The sequence below is a fragment of the Carassius gibelio genome, chromosome A20 (assembly GCF_023724105.1).
Source record: "Carassius gibelio isolate Cgi1373 ecotype wild population from Czech Republic chromosome A20, carGib1.2-hapl.c, whole genome shotgun sequence".
NCBI classification, from domain to species: domain Eukaryota; kingdom Metazoa; phylum Chordata; class Actinopteri; order Cypriniformes; family Cyprinidae; genus Carassius; species Carassius gibelio.
In genome coordinates this window covers 23,748,649-23,770,675 of record NC_068390.1, presented here as the reverse complement: position 1 = coordinate 23,770,675, position 22,027 = coordinate 23,748,649, and the positions used below count along the sequence as shown (strand labels likewise).

Genomic DNA, 22,027 nt, shown 5'->3' with positions numbered 1-22,027 from the left:
CATCATTCCCTAAAAACAACTTTCTTCACGGTCTAATGAAATGTAGACAATTTGCTTAGTCAAGGAATACAGTATCCAAATAAGTCTTGTAGCTTTTTGTTCCCACGGTTTTACTTAAATTGAAAAATCAAACCAAGCAAGCCAACAATTTTTCACATTTCTTAGAGCATGATACGAGTGTACTTATTGATAGTGGATTAAGAACGTATCTGTGTCTGTCTGAATGACCTTTATGGAGCTCTTTGTTAAAAACCCTTTATTCTTTTTTTATTGTCCATGTTTCCAATAAAGCACAAGTCCGTGTGGACCTCCATTCAGTCAGAGAAAGGCATCGACCACCGCTTTAGGTGATCCACCCCCCGAGGTTAATAAGGTAAATATTGCAGCACAATAACACCTAGAATAGAAACAAATCAATTGATCACTGGAGCACATTGAACTGAGGTGCTTAGAAAGCATAATTCAGACCTGCCTACAAAAATAACATCTTGTAACGGATTAGGCAAAGTCTAAATGCTCATTAGTTTGTTTCAGAGAACACACAACAGTCAGGATGCATTAGCGGATACATAAATCCACTCAAGGACCTGCTTTATGAGCTCTACACTTCCCTCGTTTTATTGATTTGAATTTGTGCCTATTTATAGTACAGACGTTATCAGGTCGTTCTCTTGTAATAGGGTGTTTGTCTCCTGCCGCTCGACAAAGCAGTCATGTTCCAGTCATGGCACTCAGCAAAGGAAATAGGAAAAGGCATTCTTCAGGCTGCATGAAATTGTAAATGGATTTTGCATCTGATAGTCTTTCAGTCAAGAAATCAATTGGAAGATATTTGCCGTGTTTGGAATAGCATACTAACTACTATCATGTACACTGCATACATTTCTGTTTGCATGAAGAACTACGACCAATTTGGGCAGTCTACAAGCAAGCACACTGCCAGGTATCATCAATCCCACAATGCAATGCACTCAACTTGACCTTCCATTTCCTTTGTGATGAACGGACCAGGAGAATTAGAAAATCTGGAAACTCATGAAATATTTTGGATTTCATTTGTCAGTTGTATTGCACACGGTGTGCTCTGTTGTATAACAGCGCCATTGAGTAATATTGCAGTTTTATAATGCAGACTTAGACACACTTTTATTTACGGACTGACGAATAGATGTGCTTCTCTAACACAAGAATCCCCAGTAGGTTATGATTGCACCTGCTGTCTGTAGAGTCCCTCTGAGTGAGTCCGTGACCTCTCTCTGCGCTTCAGCCACAGAGAATACACTCTATGCTGAGCTTTCTCACACATGCAGTATGAGCGCCAATCCTGTTCAGCATGCTGGCCACTGGTTTCCATGACAACTAAGGGATGATGGGTTGTCAAAGCCTGTATGAAAACAGTAGTTTCTCAACCTAAACACCAGCTGATATTGAACGGCCTAATCTATCATATCAAGTGGATGTTGATTTAAATTCAAAGCATTTTGCATCAAACCAAATTAAAACAGAGCTTTAAATCATGACTTACGTGTTGTACAGTTCTAAGCGCACCCATTAAACATTAAGATGTACTGCAAGTAAATGCAATCCATGTATCGATTTCAGCCTGGAGCATCCATAACTGTTGGGTTTTGGCACACTAACAAGCAGCTAGGTTTAGATGTGCAGCCCTTTAGGAATGAGTAAGTGATCGTGGGCTTTGTGTTTTGACATCTTGCTGCACAGGGAATTGAAGTTACTCATGGCAAGATTACATCCTCTGAAGAGAAAGCTAGAGAATTCATTCAGTTTTCTTTGCCTTTGTTTCTTTGCTTCTTTTTTTTTTCCTCTGGAAGACTTTTTAGTCCAGTACATGCTTAATATTGTATTTCTTTATTTAGAAAGAAAATGCAAAAATTAATACAAAATTAAGTTTTACTAAGATTTTTTGAAATTAGTTTTATTAAATTAATGTAAGATTATTCATTTCGTCTATATGTAAGATTTGTGGTTCCTTTCCCCTACACCTGATTAATTAATAAGCAGAAAGCAACCGGTAAATGATTTTTTCTTTCTCCTTGCTCTTCCTTCTCAGTATTGTCTAAAGTATTGCTATATGTTATAAAAAAAAACATTATTATTGTAATTATTTACATTTATATATAGAAAGTTGATTTATTGTTTTTTTCTTCCCCTTTTAAAGTTATTTTACTTTATTTCATTATTTTATTAAACGCAACAATTTATTTTAATTTCTCTCTGTATATATACACATATGAAAAAAATCTGAAATTAAATTCCAAAATAAAATGTAATATTTAAAACAAATATTTGTTCAATCAACAAGTCAAAGTCAAGTCAAAATTCAAGTCTTTTGTAACTACTCAGCACTGAATGGGGCAGGTTTTATGGATTTGACTATATATCTAGATTTATACAATGTTTTTCTATAAATGTTTAGCATGACTGTTGTATTTATATTAGAAAAATGCACACAACTGCTTGTAGGAAGTCATTTTGAATGCAGCCGACTGCAGAAACTGACAAAGTGGATCAACAATAGAAAGATACTGAATCAGTCCTATTGTTTTTCCTATTATTCATAAGAGAAATGGAAAAATATCTTTGTGTTGTCCCAGATCTGTCATTACTGACAGCTAGATAAATAAGTGAATAAACTTTCATTGCACAAAAATAAATTCATAAATTGTCTAGTAACAGTTTTACGACCCGAGTTGAATAAAGCTTGTGCATGTTGAACATGCTAGTATGGTTTGATTCCCAGGAAACATAGACACTTGAACATGATGAAATATGTATTGTATAATATAATAAAATGTCTAATCATAATTTATTTGCTTTTTGTTTTATACATTTTACTTTTAACAAATACTCTTAAATGTATGTATTTATGTAGGCCTATTTAATTTTTTTATTCATTCTTTACATGTATTTATTAATGTTCTTACATTTACATATTGTTTCTTACATTCACTGAATAGGATCATATTTATTTGAGTATACTTGTTATACATTTTATAAATCAGCTTACATTTAAGTAGGCTATTCATGTATGCATTTTTTATTATTTATTTTATTTCGCTACATATATTTATTCATGTGCTTTATATTTTTATTTATTATTCAATATTTTATTTTTGCAATTAATGAATATGCTTACATTTATCACTGTGGTTTATTTTTTATATTGTATAAATATTTTATATTCACTTATGAATGTGGTTACATTTATTTATTACCGCATTTTTTACTTCGATTAACTAATTATGATTACATGTTATTATTGTTACATTTAACAAATGTGCCTACATTTCTTTTTATTTAATGAGCGTCATTTTTAAATCCTTCTCATTGGTTGACGCGTACTGTTTGAAACAGCGGCCTCTAGCGGTCAAACTGTATTTCTCTCTAAAACGCACCGCCTCCCAATAATCGCGGCAGTCCTGCTCTGGCGTTCAGAAAATGCGCACCGAATCACCGGGAAACATCAGCTCCGAAAGCAAACAAGGGGACAGGTGCATCGTCGCGCGCGCATGAATCTGTAACACCCAGCGACTTCTAGGAGCCTCCAGCATCCCTCCTCCTACATCACTTACTGGAGATACACACACCTGTCTGTTTATTCTCACCTGCAATATGGAGAGCTAGAGCTGCTCGGAATAACCAAAGCCTTAGGAATGATCACTGCTTACTGATTGACCGCTTCAGTTTTCAGCTTCAGAGATGATGCCCGAGCACCAGAACCATGTTGTCACCACTATTGAGACCATTCCATCAGAGACAGTCACCGCATCCCCATCGCTGTTTCAGAGGATGAAGAAAGTGTTTAACAGGTAAGAGAAACTACAGGAAACGCTTGGATTTGCTCTTCCACGCTAGCAGAAGTCAATGCAACTTTGTTATGCTGTGCACATTTATTAAGATGTTTATTTTGCATTCGCACTTGGTTTGCTCAACCGTGTTTACATCAGAGTAAACTGAAGCAATCGGTTTTAATGCACATGTTAGACTTCCCAATAGTGCATACAGATGTGATGTTTGTGATGGCTGTTCCAAAACCTTTATTTTAATCTATAGAGATGTGAAGCAAGCCCTGTTTTTATATCAATAAGCCTTGGGCAGGTTTCTTCTGTCATTATTTTTACTATTCAGTTGGACATAGATTTAGAAAAATATTATAAATTTTATGCCATTTTCTGTAATTTCTTAAATGTATTCCTATATAACATCCCTTGTATGTTGTTCATCTGACTGCATGCTTGGAGTGAGCATCACTGATTGTCTTTTTGTACAAGTCAGGAATCTCTTCATCACGGTGACGGAAAGGTCTTGAGGAGAAATGCACACTTTATCTCTTTTGTCTTGTGTTGTGTGCACGTCCATCAATCACAAGTGCATGCTGGCGCCACAAGAATTCTGTCTCAAACGCCTGTTCAAGTGTGGCCGCAGAAAAACGGTTGTGTACAATTTGGCCCAATTAAACTGTGATCTGAACAAATTCGGTCTGAAGATCTACTCTTGTTCAGGTTCTAAGGTGGCCAGATTTTGGTTTAGTTTGGGTGGGAGTCAGTGTCAGAAAGGAACTTTCCTCTTCAAATAGATTTATAAGTATTTTTTACCTTTATAAATACATATATTTTTAGTGTTTTCAGATCAGATTTTAGTCTTTTGCATCCAAAAACATTATTTTGGCACAAAATTTGCATTTAAGACTGAATATAAACAAATGACAATTACAGGTCAATACACTGAAGGAAATTTAACATTTTCACCTTTTCAGTTAATAAATGTAACAAATTTACAAAGAAATGAAAAAATGACCAAATTAAATGTGCATTCTTGAAGAAGAGAGTCTGAAATTGTATTTTCTGGTAAAAACGTCTTTTTAAAAATCTTTGTTTACAGTCAGTGTACAGTGTCTGCAGTCAATGAATACATTACTAATTAAGAATATGAATAAGTTTAAAATAAAAATATATATATATATATAGATAAATTTAATTATGTGTACTGATAAAAGATAAAAAGCATTTTCCTCCCATATTTTAAATATTGAAGTATAGCATTTTATTTGCCTCAAGGCCTTGTTAATTAATTGGGATATTCTAACATTAAATGTGTCAAAAGCGTTCCTCTGACTTGTTCGAGTTGTTTAATTGTCTGGTAATTTGTTTGTCCGTGTGTGTAAGGGTATCTGGACGGGAGGGTTCAGCAGCTCCAGTTGTGTGTGTGGTTATGCAGAGAGGATGACAGCTGGTACTCCTAGGTCAGATGAGTCAGGCTGCCCACTCTTTCTCTCTCTTTGCCATCTGCTGGTCCTTTCTATTCGCGCCACTTGCCTTTATTACCCAGAACAATGTCCAAGGAGGTGGAATCTGTGCAGGGGCAGATCGGGTTGCACGCTGGGTGCTTCAGTGCCCATTGTGAAGCTGCCAAATCTAGAATCTGCTCTTGCTGGCCTATTCTTGCTGAGGAATCCTTTAATCAGCTGGATGCTACTGTATAGAAATTAAATTTTTTTTAGTGCTGCATCACTATTTCCAGTGCATATACCCTTATTCATTAAAATGTGGTTTGTAACTCATCCCACAAAGTTTGTGCGAGCATATACAGCATATTGGAAACAAAATACCATATTCAACTAATTTTATAATGCATTCACTAAATCAGAGTTTCTGAATTGTTAAATGGATTGTGGCATTTTTGACTGGCCACATGGGATATTTTTTTGTGATATACTTGATATATTTTGATGTAGATTCACTTATATAATGTGTATGTTTCATTATTTCAGATAATATCACGAGCTTGGTCTGATCCATCATGCTTAATGTCCTCTGTGTCTGTTTTCCATTCCAAATCCCAGTAATTAAAAGGTTGTACTTGTTTGGATGAAGAAGGTCATACTTATTTTTGTGATTTGATGTCATATTGTATTTATGGTCCTTAAAGCAATGGTATATAAAGCTTAATTGGCCCATGAATGAAGGACAGATTCAGATTACATTAATAACCCTCAAGGTTGTTTTCCCCTTGGTTGATTGTCTTCCATTTGATATAGTGACCACTTAAAGGAGTAGCTCACGTAAACGGTAAAATGGCTGTAATGTTGTTCAAAACTTTTGTGCTCTTTGGAGCTAGAGAGAATCTGGTAACTGCTGCATTGCAAGAGCAGCTTAATGATTTTACAAAAATGTGTAATCCATGGCAAAAAACAGCATGTGGGTTAGGAACATAATGAGGGTGAGTATATAATGCCAAAACCTTTTTTGTTTTATCTTTAAACTTGTACCAAGGGTAAACCTGCCATGTTACTGCTTTTCTCAGTGTGCAACAGGGTTGTGGAAACAATGTGACATAATAAGATATAAAATATGCAACATCTAGTAATTCCCCATGGCATGCTAGGAGGAGCATTAAAAAATCCATTACCTTCGGTAGAGCACTTTTTTGTCCTCACCTCATGGGTAAAATGAGTTGATTTTGGAAATGTGTTTGCATTGATAATCAGATTCTTTTGTTTCAGTAATTAATATTGTGCCAGTCAACAGTGAACTCAATAAAAACAAAAAATATTGTGAGGGGAAAAAAGCAGTTCTTTTCTCTGACACATGGATAGTGAGAACAGCTAAGCTAAATCTAATCACGTTTCATCTGTCGTAAAACCCATGCGGTTCACATGGCACAGAAATATTTGCTTAAGATATCTTTCTTGCATTACAGCTAATAATGTTTATGAATGGATAGAAGTTGTTTTGGGGGAAACTGTTAATGTTTTACAATGGATTATATTTCTTTGAATCTGATCTACCCAGCAGTCCCAGCTAGTTCTGTAGCATATGGAGGGGTTGGGCTTAAAAAGGGATTGGTCACCCCAAAATGAAAATTTTGTCACCCTCAATTTGTTCCAGACTTGCATAATTTCTTTTCTTCTAAACACAATTAAAAATATTTTGAAAAAATGTGACAATTTTTGGTCTCTGTTGACCTCCATATTCCATATTATTCCCCTCCCCCCCCAACACTATGGAAGACAATGGGTACCAGTAACTTTTTGGTGACACACATTCTTCAAAATATCTTCTTTCATGTTCAGTAGAAGAAATAAACTGATATAGGTTTGGGACAACCTATAAATCATTAGACAAATGCAGCAGTTATCTTCCTAATTTTTTTTTTTTTTTTTACACTTTTCTTAACACTAATACTAAAATAATAACATGTATTAATTGTTTTCGGTGTTAATCTGCTAAATACATTTAAAGACACACGAAAAAAGAAAATTCCTCAAAATGTTTCAGATGTTGCCCTGAAACAATGATTTCAACCATTTAGACAGCAATGAATACTGCCAGACTGCAGATACCAATAATTGGTAAAAAAAAAAAAAATGTTTCAATCAAACAGCCACTTTGAACCCAACGAGTTCTTCTAGTCATGTGTACTTGAGTTTTTCCCATTGTCAGAGTTAAGACGTAATGTAATTCTGTAAGAAAGAGGCTCCTTTTCTTAGCAACGCAGGAGATAATGCATGGAATGTGGGTGGCTCTTTGAGGAGTGGGTGGGCTGATGTTATTGTTCTGGGGCACCCAAGCCATTTACAGGGCTGTGTGGACTTCCTGGGTCTAACAGCGCAACTTTGTTCTCATTTCCTGTGGCACAGTCACTGCACGGCTGACAGCTGAAATCAAAAGAAATGTTAAATGAAACGTGCCATTCATCCGTCTTAGGCAAAGATTTGAAAGCGGATTAAATTTGGTTCTTTATTCTAAGAAATTATTCTAAATTATGATTAATCAGATAAGCTTTCAAATGTCATTGCAAACTAGTTGTTCTATGTGACATGCTTTTATTAGTGAGCTTTGGAAGAATACTGACATTTTGCTTAAAGCCCAGAACTCATTGATCCAGTATTTCTCCTTTCAGAATAACAGTGGAGCAGATCTGGTGATTTCTGCTCCCAGAATGACTATTCTGGGGCCTTTTGCTGCAATGTAATTGGCTGTTTAATCATGTGGCGGTAATCGGGTCAGAGGAACTCGCATGGCTTGACTTGGCAGGAGCTGTTAAAATTGAGTTAACATTCAGTCTTTGTTATGAAATTCTCCCGATAATGAGACTCATAGTTTTGTTCGCAGCTTAATGCACATTTATTGCTTTGTGGAACATTTATGAACAATTTAATCCAGGCGTCTTAATCAGCTTTATTTAGGCTTAGCAGGACACCCTTTAACTCCTTCCTCTGTGTGGTTTAATGTATTTTTATCACTTTTTAGTGGTGAACAGAATTAAGTGCTGCATTAAAATGTATGCACTTACAATGATCATGTTTCCTTTACTGTATGTGATCATATACCCTTCCTCGAATAGTCACAATTCTATATATTTTCCTCGTTCCATTGAACACAAAAGGAGAAATTTTGGTTGCACTTTATTTTACAGTACTTGTACTAACATGTACTTACGGAGTACTTACAGTGTATTTATCTAAGAAAGTTCTGGTAACATAAGGTAACTACATGGGGTAGGGTTAGGTTTAGGGGTAGGTTCAGGGTTAGTACCTATTTATTACATAGTTATTGTAATTGATATTATAAGTACATAGTATGTACATAAGGAACAGGACTGTAAAATAAAGTGCTACCAAAATTTTGAATTGTAGTTTGGTACTCTTTTCCATGCTATTAAAGTGAGATATAAGGATTTGTAAAAGCATCACAAATGTAGGCTAGTTCATATGACTTGTGCTGCATTATGTAAATATAACTGGGTTTTTTTTTAACCTTTATTTCACTGCACAAATAATAAATGCATATTATTCATGACGGAAAAATAAATTATTATTTTTTTAAATAAGATGGTTATGCTCACCGGTTTTATTCAAAAGTTCAGTAAATATATGTATAAAAAAAGGCAATATTATTACTGCCATTCAAAGCCCATTTTCAAACAACCATTCAAAAAATGTTCCCCAAAATAAAAGTCTTACAGTGTCTTCAATTATGTTCCATTTCCATGTACCTGTATATCATGAAGAGGAGCTGTGCATACATATTTATGACTGGGTTATGCTATTTTTTTCCTTTGCTGTGTTTGTGGGTGGTCTAAGAATAATCAAATCTCACACATGCCCATCATCACCTTAGGAGAGTGGAAAATGACTGAAAATCTTGCCATTTCCAAACTCAGCAGTTGGTTTCTCCAGTAAATATTTTGGAGCGCTGGAGTTGCGTGTGTGTCAGCGATGAGTGTTGCCAGTGTTTTGCCCAGACATGTGAACACCTAAGATCATTAATGGATCTATTCTGATTGTGCTAAGAGGTGACAGGGAAGCTGGCTTCTGACAATACAGCCAAATCGAACATAACCAAGAAAAAGATGAAAGAAAAATCCTTTCCCCTCAATTAATTGCCCCCACACTGTTGCAGCAAAGTCAAATATCATCATTCACTTGACGTCTGATTCTCTCCAGTGAAACGTGATTAATCGAGGTGAATTCAGGAGTGTGTCAGTCTGCCGGTGAATGAAGGACGCCCAGGATTCAATTTGTCTCCGCATGTGTCACTGGGAAGCAGGTGCTTTGATAGGAGGAAGGATGCAGGATGAAGAATCTAAGTCTGATTTCCACTCATATTGCCCAACTCAAAAACAATGGCATGCTCAGTCATATATTTTAATGGGACATATCATATGCTTTTGTTGCAGAACCTGTATTTATAACATTAGTCAAGGTTTCATGTTCCTAAAAACAAAGTTTTAGTTTAACTTCACCCATTTTTCACCCTCCTTTGACTGTTTTTGCTATTATATATTACCTATTAAAAGACGCGGTCAGTAAGGAAATGAATAATTTTATTCAGCCAGGAAGCCTAAAAATTATCAAAAATAACACTAAGGACATTTATAATGTTCCAAAAGATTCCTATTTCAAATATAAAGAAAGTCAAAGACCAAAACAAATGTATAAAAATACAATATTCCTACAATATTATTAGGTGCCACAACTGTTTTCAATACTGATATTAATAGGAAATGTTTCTTGAGCCCCAAATCATCATATTAGAATGATTTCTGAAGGATCATGTAAAACATAAGAATGTAATAATGGCTGATAAATCCAGCTTTGCATCACAGGATTAAATTACATTTGAAAATATATTCAAGTAGAAACCAGTTATTTTTAATTGTAATAATATTTACTGTATTTTTTAATAAATAAATGCAGCCTTGCTGAGAATAACTAAAGAGACTTTAAAAAACCTTAAACAATTGTACAGAACCCATATACAGTATTCAACCTTTGACCTTTGTGAATGGCTGTCCTGTTTGCAAGTTAAATAAATGAAGCACAGTCCCCAAAGGTCATGGATTTTGCTGGTTAACATGGCACCATTAGCCCTTTTAGTTTTCTTTGGAATATCTGCAAAAATGTGAAAAAAAAACTGCATTTTTACAACTTGTATATTTGTAAGGGGTCAGTGACAGATTTGCAACATGTGTACACGTCCCGTCTGGTCATAATCCACACTGACAGACACTTTTCATCACTGTGACTCGAAATCTTGAGTATTTGTCATGCAACACTTCCTTCTGCTAGAAAGCACTTGAACTGCCCTGTCTGATGACTTGTGTTATTTCAGTGCACTGGAGTGGCATTTTTATGGTCAAGTCTAATACTTGGAGAGGAAATATCTCGGTGACGCCGCCTGTGTTTGTACCACCTGAAATTGTGCACCTTAAATGTTATTTTTAACCCTTTAAAGCCTGACATATGAAATAATGGTCAAAAATTTGCAAAATTGTGTTGATTTAGTGCAAGATGAGAGTTCGGTTTTTCTTAAAGCATGGATTTTCCTGATGGTATTGTGTCTAGAGAATTTATTTTTACCATTATGAAAACAGTTATCTGGTCATTTCAAGCTGCTAAAGTAGAGCCTCAGAAATGCACCTCTAAGAGAATAAAAGAGAGAATGAAAGACTCAGAGATTTATCATGTTTTAGGGGTTAATTAAAGGCCAGGACTGTCCCTGTTTGTCTTGACACAAGGATTTCGTGTTCATTTCCTTGTGCTGAAATGGAACGCACTTTCCATTTCCTGTCCCCTAGTGTCCAATAAACAGACATTACGCCAAAGACATTTCAGTGCCATTAGTCAATATCTGCCGATGATAAAACCTAAGTTTGCCAGATAACATACTGTCAATGCAATAAGGATATGTAAAATCTAATTCAGAGTGTATTCGGATACTTTAATGCGTGAACGCATAGTTTTTGGGATATTGCAAGGTGTTTCTTCAGGGTTGTCCTAGGTGTCCTAGGCTTGATGTTTATTTTAGATGACATTTTTGTACCTTAGTTCTAGACTTTCAATCTTAATTAACTGAAGTAGAAGCAATTTTCACTCTGAAATTTCAAGTAAATTTTACAATAAATGAACAAGGAAACGTCAACTAACATATTGAATTAAATGTGTCATTTTGAAGTAGAAAGAGTGAAAACTTATTTTCTTCTAAAATATACTCCAATAATCATACAATTAAAAACTTTTCAGTGTAAAATACATGATAATATAAATTCTTGTAGTAATGTCACACACACACACACACACACACACACACCCACACACACACACACACACACACACACACACATATATATATATATATATATATATATATATATATATATATAAAATTAGAAATAATATTATTTTTATCATGTGAAAATGTTTTTTTTTTTTTTTGCAATGGTAAGGATGACTTATAATCAGAATATATTGAGTATTTTATATTATGCTTTTCATTTAATATTTTAAAAAGTGTGAAAATATTATTGGATTTAGTTAATTTAGCATGCATAAAATGCTACCTATGAAATTAGTTTATATCAAAGCAAAGGAAAAAGGAGTTGGCCTTTTAATTAAAAATATATATTTCAAGTGTCATTTCTATTACTGTGAGAAATGAAAACAATACTTTTGAGATAGGTGGAAATTATATTTCAGAAAAATTGCCTTCTGTGATGCATGGATGTTCACTTTTGGACAAATTACATTAATTTGAGAACTTGAAAAGTGTTTAAATGTAAAATAGTTTCTTTTCTAAAAGTCAACAGGGCCAAACGTGCTCCTAGCTTGGAAGAGAATAAAGATTCTATGTCAGACACATTTGAGCATTTCAATCAGCTTTAAAAACACCCTGCCAAGTCCAGTCTCTCAGGAAATTCTGAGATCAGAGTCAAAGGTCATTATAGAGAGGATTTTCTGTCCCTGTTCAACCATTTAGCGGTGTCCTCTTGACTGCCAAGGAGTGATGTAAGGCAAGGAGCATCCTCACATAATCAAGGCATTGATCGCACTGGGGCTGTTTGAACATTTTCTCCACACTTCCAGCAGTCATGCAGACTAAACGTTCACACTGGAAGAACAGAATATACTTTTCAATGAATCTTTTCAATGACAAATTAAAGAAAATGGAGTGTTTATGTGTCTATACTATTTACATATTGCAATATTTATTGATAATATTGCAAAATATATCTATTAAATCCCCTATTATTTGCTTTTGTTTCAAAATATGCAACATATGCATCCTAATGAGATGCAATAAAGCACTGTGTGAGTGTTGATTTTTGAATTTTTGACTAGTTGTGAACACTTTTTTTTTTTTTTTTTTTTAATAAAATATCATGCTATTTTATCAGTCTTACTAGTATTTCGAAATTGCATCTATGAAGTATGCAAATTGTGCACAAAATGTAAATTTCCTGTATGCATGGAGTACCCGGATGGAATATTATGCATTATACAGCTCATTTGACAGCCAAAAATTAAGATAATTTACATAAAATGTATTTATAAATTATTCTTTATCTGTTAGGTTTTACAAAATTACAAAATATTATATTTAAATATATTTATTTTTTATATTCAAAAACATTTTTATATAATACTATATTGAAATATATTTAGTATATTTAAATGATTTAATATATTTGATGAAGTAGTTTGATGAAGTAGTTTGTTTTTAGGGTTAAGTTTTTATTAAACTACATGATTGTCATGCATGATAGAGAGCCAGCATACTGCACGTTTACCTGTTTAGCATTTGATAAATCAAAACATTGCATATGTCTCATGCAGTATATCATGTTATGCAATGAAAGACCTGAGGAGCTTTTCTGTGCATACTGCTGTCTTTATGTTGTTAGGCACATTTTACTCCGGATTCTGATGTTTAAACCCTTTTGTCTGACATCACTGGCCCTGAAAGTTTTCCCAAGATGCACTTAGCATGCACGCTGAGCCCTCCAGACTCTGCTAGCCGTGTCCCAGCAGAGCAGCTAAGCTAAGCGGAGCAGGGCTGTAAACGTGGCTTCACTGATGAACAGGGATCTATGGGCAGAACGAGGGGGTCGGATCATTGACTTGTGGGAACTCATTAGCGCACCTGGCAAACCTTAAACTACATTATTATTCTTCTGTGGTTTTTCTCTTTAGCCCTGATGCCTCTGATGGAATGGATCCATAAAATCCCATCACTGGTTAATGTGGTTTAAGCTTGACTAACTGGGTCAGGCTTCAGGAGCTATGGCTAAACACCTTCATCTGCTCTCAGGAGTAAATGTGAAAGAGTCCCTCAAGGTATAGATTAAGAGAATGAGACTGAAGACTAGGAAACGGGGAAAAAGACAGAAAGGGGAAACTGAAGAGAGAAAAAATGTGACATTATATGGGGAAGTATGGAATTAAGGTTTTTTTTTCAATTCACCTCTGATTTAGCTTGCTTACCAATCTGTCTTTAAACTGAACGTCATTTACTACACACAAAAAAAGTTATTTTCACTCAGAAATTGCTAGTAAATTTCACAAATGATAAAAAGGAGAAAGACAAATAGTTCACTACTTTTTGTTTTATTTGCAACTTAAGGTTGTGAGGAATGTCTTTTCTTATGACAAATTGCTTTTATTTGCTAGCACAGTGTCTTGATCAGCTCAGAATTAGGCCATTAAATTATTTGGTTCATTTTGTTTTTCAACCGTACGTCCTCGATTATGTGAGCAGAAAGTAAAAATAGATTTTGATGAAATATTATGAATATATTTATATACTAATATCCATCATTTTACTCATGAAGTGGGCTAGAGAGCAGAGACATAAGAAATTTAGTGGGGCCATAATTTTATCTGTTTTGTTGAATCTGAAATCCATTTTTATGTTAAAATGCTTAACAATAAGGCAAAATACATTGGGTGAATAGGGTCAAAATTTTTAGCTAATAGATGACGTCATACTTCTCCAGTAGATCAATTACAGCACATTAAGAGGTTAAGGTTTGTAATGCAAGTTTTATGAACTATTATATTTAAATATGTAAATGCAGCACTATCTAATTAGATATGCACTATTTTGCATATATTTCCAGATATCAAAACTTTGGACAAAAACATTTTGAGTTGGAGTTAAAGGTTTTTACAGAGGGAAAATTGATATTTTTCCATCAATCAGAAAATACAGTCAACCCCAAGAATATAATCACTGTGTTTTTAGGAATAAAATATTCAAATCAAATCAGGCAAATGATATGTGAACATACCTCACTGTAAACATTTCAAAATATGGGAATAAAACGGTATAGTTTGGTATATGTAAGTGCTACTGAAGTGGAGATTTTTGACAAAAAAATATGTATGGTAATTAAAATATACACATGCAAATAGATACATTGCAACCACTTAAATGTGTATTTTATGATTTATTTACACTAGAGTGAGAGAAGCAGCAACATACGTGACCAATGCATGAAAAAAATCTATGATTTGAACATTCGGATTACTGCTGTGATTTTGGGTTGAGACCATTTAGAGGGAAAATAGTGGGAAACCTGTATGAAAACAGTCATTATTTTTGCAGTTCCATTTAGTGATGCTAATTACACACTTCACTTTTAAAAGAGAGAAACCGTTAAATGGAGAGGAAGGAGCGAGCGAGGCATTAGCCCCTCACCCTCTTGCTCAATAAGGGCTTGTTCCGTTCAGACATGCTGTGCACATGGTTCATGAATAGATGTGTTTGTGAGGAAGCGATCCTGTGAAATATCAACCCTCTCCTTGTGGGGTCACGAATGTGGGAACAAAGAGACATTCTGTGCATGTGAGCAAGAGGATGTCATCGCACATAAGACCCATCAGTTACGGATATTTTTAGGCCGGAGAACTTTCTGGGAGCCCAAACTTATGCTGTTGATTAATGGTCAAATGGGGGGAACAGCTTATGAATGGCTTATAACTGACTCTGCATATTAAGCTGAGATATTAGACAAGATGCAGCAAACATATTTATACATACATATATAATACTGGTTATACATTATGTATACATTTATGCATACATCTATATATATATGAAATAATGCTAATTTCTAATATAAAATTAGCTGTGTGGATCATATATGCACTGTATTTATTCAGTAGCATTTTGTATGATGAGAAATTGTCCTGAAACACGTCTCTTTTTTGTGGATGTGCTAGGTGATTGCATGTTATCTCTGGGCATCAGATTAATGCTGGATCACTGAGGATAAATCAAAAGCCTTTCTGAATCCTGATTAAACATGATTTAGTTTCATGATTTGAAAACGGATAGGATTGTTATCACCAGATAAGTCTGACCCGAGATGGACTCTCAAGCAAGTGCTAATCATCATATCATATGTAATGGAGAGGCAGTAAAGTCACATGTTATGTATGGTACTAGGGGCTGTTGGGGCATGTTCTAGATTTTGCTTTATGATAGTTATGATATGTTTTTAATCTACTTATGTACTTGCTGTTTTTTCGTATCTCACAACATGTGCTCAGCGGTTTTAATCACCATATACAGTACACCGTTCAAAAGTGTGAATTTAGTGCATTATTTATATTTTTTTTGCAATTAATTTGCTGTTTCTTGAGCAGCAAATCTGCGTATTATATTGATTTCTGAAGGATCATGTGACAGTGAAGACTTGAGTTGTGATGCTGAAGATTCAGCTTTGCATCACAGGAATAAATTACATTTTAAGACATATTCAAATATATATGTATATATATATTTAAATATATAATACACACACACGTTGATGGTGCTAGAATATATTACAACATTATTTGTAGTGTGTGGGGACCCATTTTCCATCACATTAATGGGTTTTCATTCATAGACTGTATTTGCTTTATGTAAAATGATATAGCATGATCCAAAATGTCAGGATTTGCAGAAATCAAAGCAGTATTAGCTGCTGAATTTCCCTGATATAAATGCACTTTCCCTGATCTACCATTGCAGAATTGTAAGTGTTGTAAAGAAAACTGTTTGGTTTAAATATGCATCTGTCAAAGCAGGTAGGGAGATGAAGGTCTCTGCCAGCATAGATGTGTCCTCATATCTGACAGCTCAGTGCCTGCCTGGAGGACTGATGGGGTATTGAGGAACTGCAGGGTTTGTTTTAGGCTCAAAGCCAGTATGTTAGGCCCCACCGCTGTGCATGGAGTCACTGATGCATCCTCTATCATGGCATGCAACTTCCTGTCTGATGAAAAAGCCGTTGCTTGTTGGAAAGGCTGGCAGATTCCTTTGCTGGAAGACAGATAAAATGGTTGCGTCTTGTTTTTCCTGCCTCAGATTTGTGCTGAATTCTTTAGGGGGTGGTATGTCACCTCACTGACGGTGCTAACTAAGAGGAAGTAAAAAAAAGAACCCGAAACCAATTTGCATATACACATCCTGTCAGGAGTTTTTTTTTTCTTGCACATTCAGTTGTTTTGACAAAATGCCAAGGGCTGTGCACCTCCCAGCTTGCGTTCCTTCGTTTCCGCTTCATCTTCAATAAGGTAGCACTCCCGACAAACCGGAGTACTGCTGGTCAATTCTTTAGTCGTGGCTCCTGCTGGCCGAAGCCTCTTTGGAGGTGCTAAAGTGGCTGCATTCCAAAGACATCTGTAGAGATTTTGAAGAATGATTATCCATGGGCTGCTGAATGACCTAGGGCAGTATAATTCCCATCTGAGCTGACACAACTCCAGCTTCACCGGCTCCTACTCTGGGTTTTCATTCGTTGGTGTTTTTGATAAATAATTCAACCTCACCGATCAGCATCAGTAGGCTGCATGGCTTTCATAGAAGAAATGAGCTGCAAGGTCAGTTAAAGGTTTCAGCTGTAGGGGTGGCTGTCCTGTGACTCAGGGCTGCCTGATTATGTTGACTGTTCAATAAAGATTTCTTTTTATGTTAAAAATGCTCTTCTGTAGGGGTCAGTGTGCAGAGATGGACAGGGCATGTGATTGGTTATGGTAGTTCATGGATCCTTTAAAAAAAATGGTGTTTTGAATTAAAAAACCTGCATGAGAAGATTATCTATGAATAATAACTTGTATTATACCTTTAATTGGAAGTTTTCAACTGGACTCCTTTTATGATGTATATAATATGATAATTAGTGTATTAAACTCATGTCACATGAGCAAAAGATGTTGTTCTGAATAGCTGTGCATCTGTGATTTGGACTTTGGCACAAGCAGCACAGTAATGGCAAAAGTTATTGAATGAACCCTGACTGAATCATTGTTTAAATGGAATCATTTGAATGAATGATTCAATGAGACACTCATAAACTTGCTTCGTTCTTGAGTGAATCAATGTTTCGAATGGAATAATCAATTTAATGGGTCCGTTACTCACTAGTAAAGACAACATTTTATTTATTTATTTATACTACTGTTCAAAAGTTTGGGGTCTGTAAGATTTTTTTAAAAACTTTTTTGAAAACGGTCTCTTATGCTCTTACATTTACAGTAAAAACAGAAATAGTGTGAATTATTATTACAATTTAAAGTAGTGGTTTTCTATTTTAATATAATTTTTATTCATTTATTATATGTATTTTTTTATATTCCTGTGTTGGCAAATCAGAATTTCAGCACTTTTCAGTGTCACATGATCCTTCAGAAATCATCTTAATATGCTGATTTGGAGCTCAAGAAACATTTATTATTATTATTAATGTTGAAAACATCTGGTTGAATATTTTTATGGAAATTCATTTTTTTTGCATGGATTATTTAATAAATAGAATGTTCAAAAGAAAAACATTTATTTGAAATATAAATATTCTGTAACAATATAAGACCACTTTTGAATGTAATGCATCCTTGCTGAATGAAATGAAAAGAAAAAACACCAAAAAATGTAAACATTAGTGTATGTATGTATTATAATAAGCATTATAACATTATACGTTGAATAACAATAGCTGTATAACAATTATTTACAGTTATGTTTTTATTCCACATTAAAAAATGAACAGCATACAAAATAAGGATGTAGATACAGTATAATGACAGGAATTTCATTTCTGAGTGAACTGTTTCTTTAAGTGTGCACTGTCATGAGCACATATTGTGTGTGGGCGTGAGTCCACATGGACTTATTGGTTAACATGTGTGTTGTTGAGACTGTAAGGTGGAAAGCGGCCCGCCTCGTTCAAGATGGACTGAACGTGTAAGGATCTGTGCTTCTCTCAAGAGCCTCTCTGGGAGGACCGAAACAGTGATTGTAGCCAGAACTAGCTTGTTTCCAGTCAGCAAGGATTGCAACGTGTTTGCAACTTTCTAGAAGCATATACTGTATTATTTTAGTGTAATTCTTTGAGTTTAAGCCACAAAATACACAGAAAAAACAGTAAAATCAGGCCACCTTTCTCTGATATTAGAAGTATACTGTTGATTTGAATAATTCATGAGAGCATATGCCTGAGTAACTCCTTATTACCTTGTAACAGCAGGTGTTCATAAAACAAACATCTTAGATTATATTTCCAAAAACGGTAAAATAAGGTTTGTGATTTAGTGCTCTATGAAAAAGAAAATAGATTTTAGGTTAGGATGCAGCTATCCTGCTCATCGATATTCTTTTCAGCTAGGAGCAGCTGCTTTCTCTGACAATAAGAAAATAAATGAAGCTGCAGAAATGCAGGAGTATCATGGCACTTTTGTTCGTCCACGTAAAGAGATTCTCAACCTTTCTGTTCAGATAGGTTGTCTTTATCATAACCAGCAGCTTTGGGGAACTGAGGCGCTGAGGTAATTACTCGTCTTTTATAGAGGGTTGGAGTAGGTGCACCCTTCAGATACATTGAATTGTATTGAATTCTTTAGAGCATGACGCTTTTGATCTCAATAGTACCTTTGTGACAGACGATTCGGCCCAGCTAGTTTTGAGTTGGTTGCTAGCTGCTGCAATTAAGTATTTGAGAAAAGTGTCAGTTGTGTAATTTGATTCAGGTCTACTTGTGTTGACAGTTTTTGCACCAATATTTAAATTGCTGGATGAAGGGCCAAGGTGATCTGCATAGTAGATTTGGGTATGTAGCCAATATTTATAATTTAATTTTAATATTTCATAATTAAACAAATCTCGATTTAGCAGCACCAACCCTGGAAGGATGAAGACCATCTCTTTTCAACAGGTCAGGTCTTGCCAAAAACTTGTCCAATTGTCTATGAAGCCTATGTTATTCTGCGGCCATTACTTGCCATTGAGTGATGACAGTCATGCTGTGTATCTTGTCACCACGGTAAGCAGGGAGGGCAAGTTCACACACCTTTTAATGTTATTTTTAGTGATCTCTGACTGGTGAAGTTGAACATCATTAGTGCCGACGTGAATAACAGTCCTACTGGATTTACGTTTAATTGCCATTGTCATTAATAATCAAAATGCCATTATCACAGGATAAATGGTGCGGCGCTCGTTATATTGATTGTAACAGAAACACCCAATCTGTTATTCACTTGATTAGATGTTCCTCATGAAACTCTCCATCAAGCCTTATGTATTTTTAGTGGCATTTATCATTAACTTTTATTTGCATGATCTTCATTAGTAGTACTTCACATGGAGGACCCCGCTGGAGTTTCTGCATTCGTTATGAAAGGATGATGTCACTAATGAACATAGATTTGATTAGTACATGATAGTAACTGTCTGTTACTGCTAATGCATAATTAATTAGGTCATGATGATGTTAATCTTGAAGGTAATTGCTGGGATTTCCATGTTAATTTAGGTAATCATATTCAAATCTAATCATTACGAACCCGATTGAAGAAATAGTTCACCTTAAAATATTAAATCTGTCATTATTTGCTCACGCTCGTGTTGTGGTTAAACCTGTATGATTTTGTTTCTTTGGTGGAACACACAAGGAAAAGTTTTGAAGAATGTATTTTTTTAACGTTTTGACTAATTTCTGGTCTTAAAGTTATGGAAGCTTGTATCTGCCATGGGATAAGAAAAAAAGGTAATTTTGACTTTTTTATCTCACAATCCAGACTTTTTTCACAAGGCAGTAGAAAGTATAGATTTAAACTCAAAATTTCTAAAGAAAAAAAAACTCACAATTGTGAAATTTAGACTCAATTTTTTTTTTTTTTTTTTCAGAATTACAAGATTTAAAACTGAATTCTATAGATAAAAAACACAGAATTGCTAAATGCAAACTCAGAATTGGGAAATGTAAATGCTGAATTGCATGGACAAGTCTGAAATGGGAGATATAAACTTAGAATTGTGAGATAAAAAGTTGCAGTTGCCTTTGTTTTTATTCAGTGGCGGAAACAGACCTTCATACAAGTTACTTCAGAAGTTTTGTCCCTGTAATTCATGAACTGAATGTGTCAGCTAAATTGCTAGTTCGAACTTGATGAATTTGCATAGCACAACTACTAAACAATGACTAGTTGTACGGTGTCATTTGTATTCATCAGTATGCCCTGTGATGGTACCAATTAAGTAGTCGTGCTGCTAGCTGAAGGTCTCTGATTGACAACATAGCTGTGATCACTGCTCATTTTTTGTGCCATTTGACTGGCATCTCTGCGGGACGTGCATTAATAGTTAGATAAAAGTTTTATGTGCTTGTCTTCTGCCTTCTGCACTTGGTCATGACACCTCATCTTGGTGCACAGCCAAGTATTTCTGTCTTTTAGAACCTAATTAAGTTTGATGAAGCACTGCGGCATACCATTATACTTCAAGTCTCTTGTTTTAACCATCTTTTTCCCATCAGGCCGATATGAAGCTCATTATGATTTAACTTGTGTTATAAAAGTGCCTGCCAACATCTTTCTTTTTGCAACAGTGACTGCATCCAAATTTGCAAAAAAAAAAAAAAAAAAAAAAAAAAAAAAAAAAAAAATTCTGTACGGTAATAGTATACAAGATTACAGTAAAATATAATGTCAAAAGTGCATGAATGGAATACTAATTACAATGAATTTTCGAATCATGCATTTATGCATCATGTTTAAGCTAATATTACGAATAACCTTTTATGCTTTGGAAGTTGATTCAATTTTATTATGTCTTTTATTTACTTGTAACCTGTAAAAAATAACCAGTTAAATTTAAATGTAAACAAATCACAGTGGAAATTTACCAAAAAATACTGTGACAATGTTTCTGATGTTATAGGGTGATACATTTTTGCCGGTTTAATTTACAACTTTTAGCCATACATTTTATTAAGTGATATAATGTTAATATATCAAACTACTTGACCTACAAAAATCAGCTTTTTTTTTTTAAATGTACTGAAAACTACTATAAAACTAGGCCATAGATGTATATGGATGGTGCACAAAAACACAAAGGTAACACACAACACTAAAATAATGCACTAAATAACAGAAATAACAGAAAAATTTATATAAAACACCCTAAACAAGAAACATATATTTCTTTAAAATATAATCATTTGAAAGCTACTTTAACAATGAATAAAAAAGAGATCTTAGTAGGCTGTCTCAATACAGGTCTGCTGTAACTACGTGTACAAACTAAAAAGTGCATACTTTCTCTTTAGGGTGAAGTAGATTTTTTAAGCATGTAAATTGGCTACCAGTGACTGATTTAAAGCATGCATGAGTACTAAAATCAACTTCTTCATCTTATGCTGATCGATTGGCACTTTCGCTTTAGAAGAACTACAAAAT

The 22,027-nt window shown here is 34.6% G+C and overlaps 1 protein-coding gene across 1 annotated transcript in view; it reads left to right on the top strand.

Moving 5' to 3' along the window:
* Positions 1–277: 277 nt before the first annotated feature.
* The window catches only part of LOC127938740 (solute carrier family 35 member F1-like), a 76,700-nt gene continuing 54,950 nt past the window's right edge, over positions 278–22,027 (top strand). The window contains exons 1-2 of the mRNA XM_052535569.1: positions 278–373; positions 3,706–3,830. Of these exons, the coding sequence (XP_052391529.1) occupies positions 3,721–3,830 (110 nt within the window). The 5' untranslated portion in view covers positions 278–373; positions 3,706–3,720. The remainder of the gene's footprint in view (positions 374–3,705; positions 3,831–22,027) is intronic.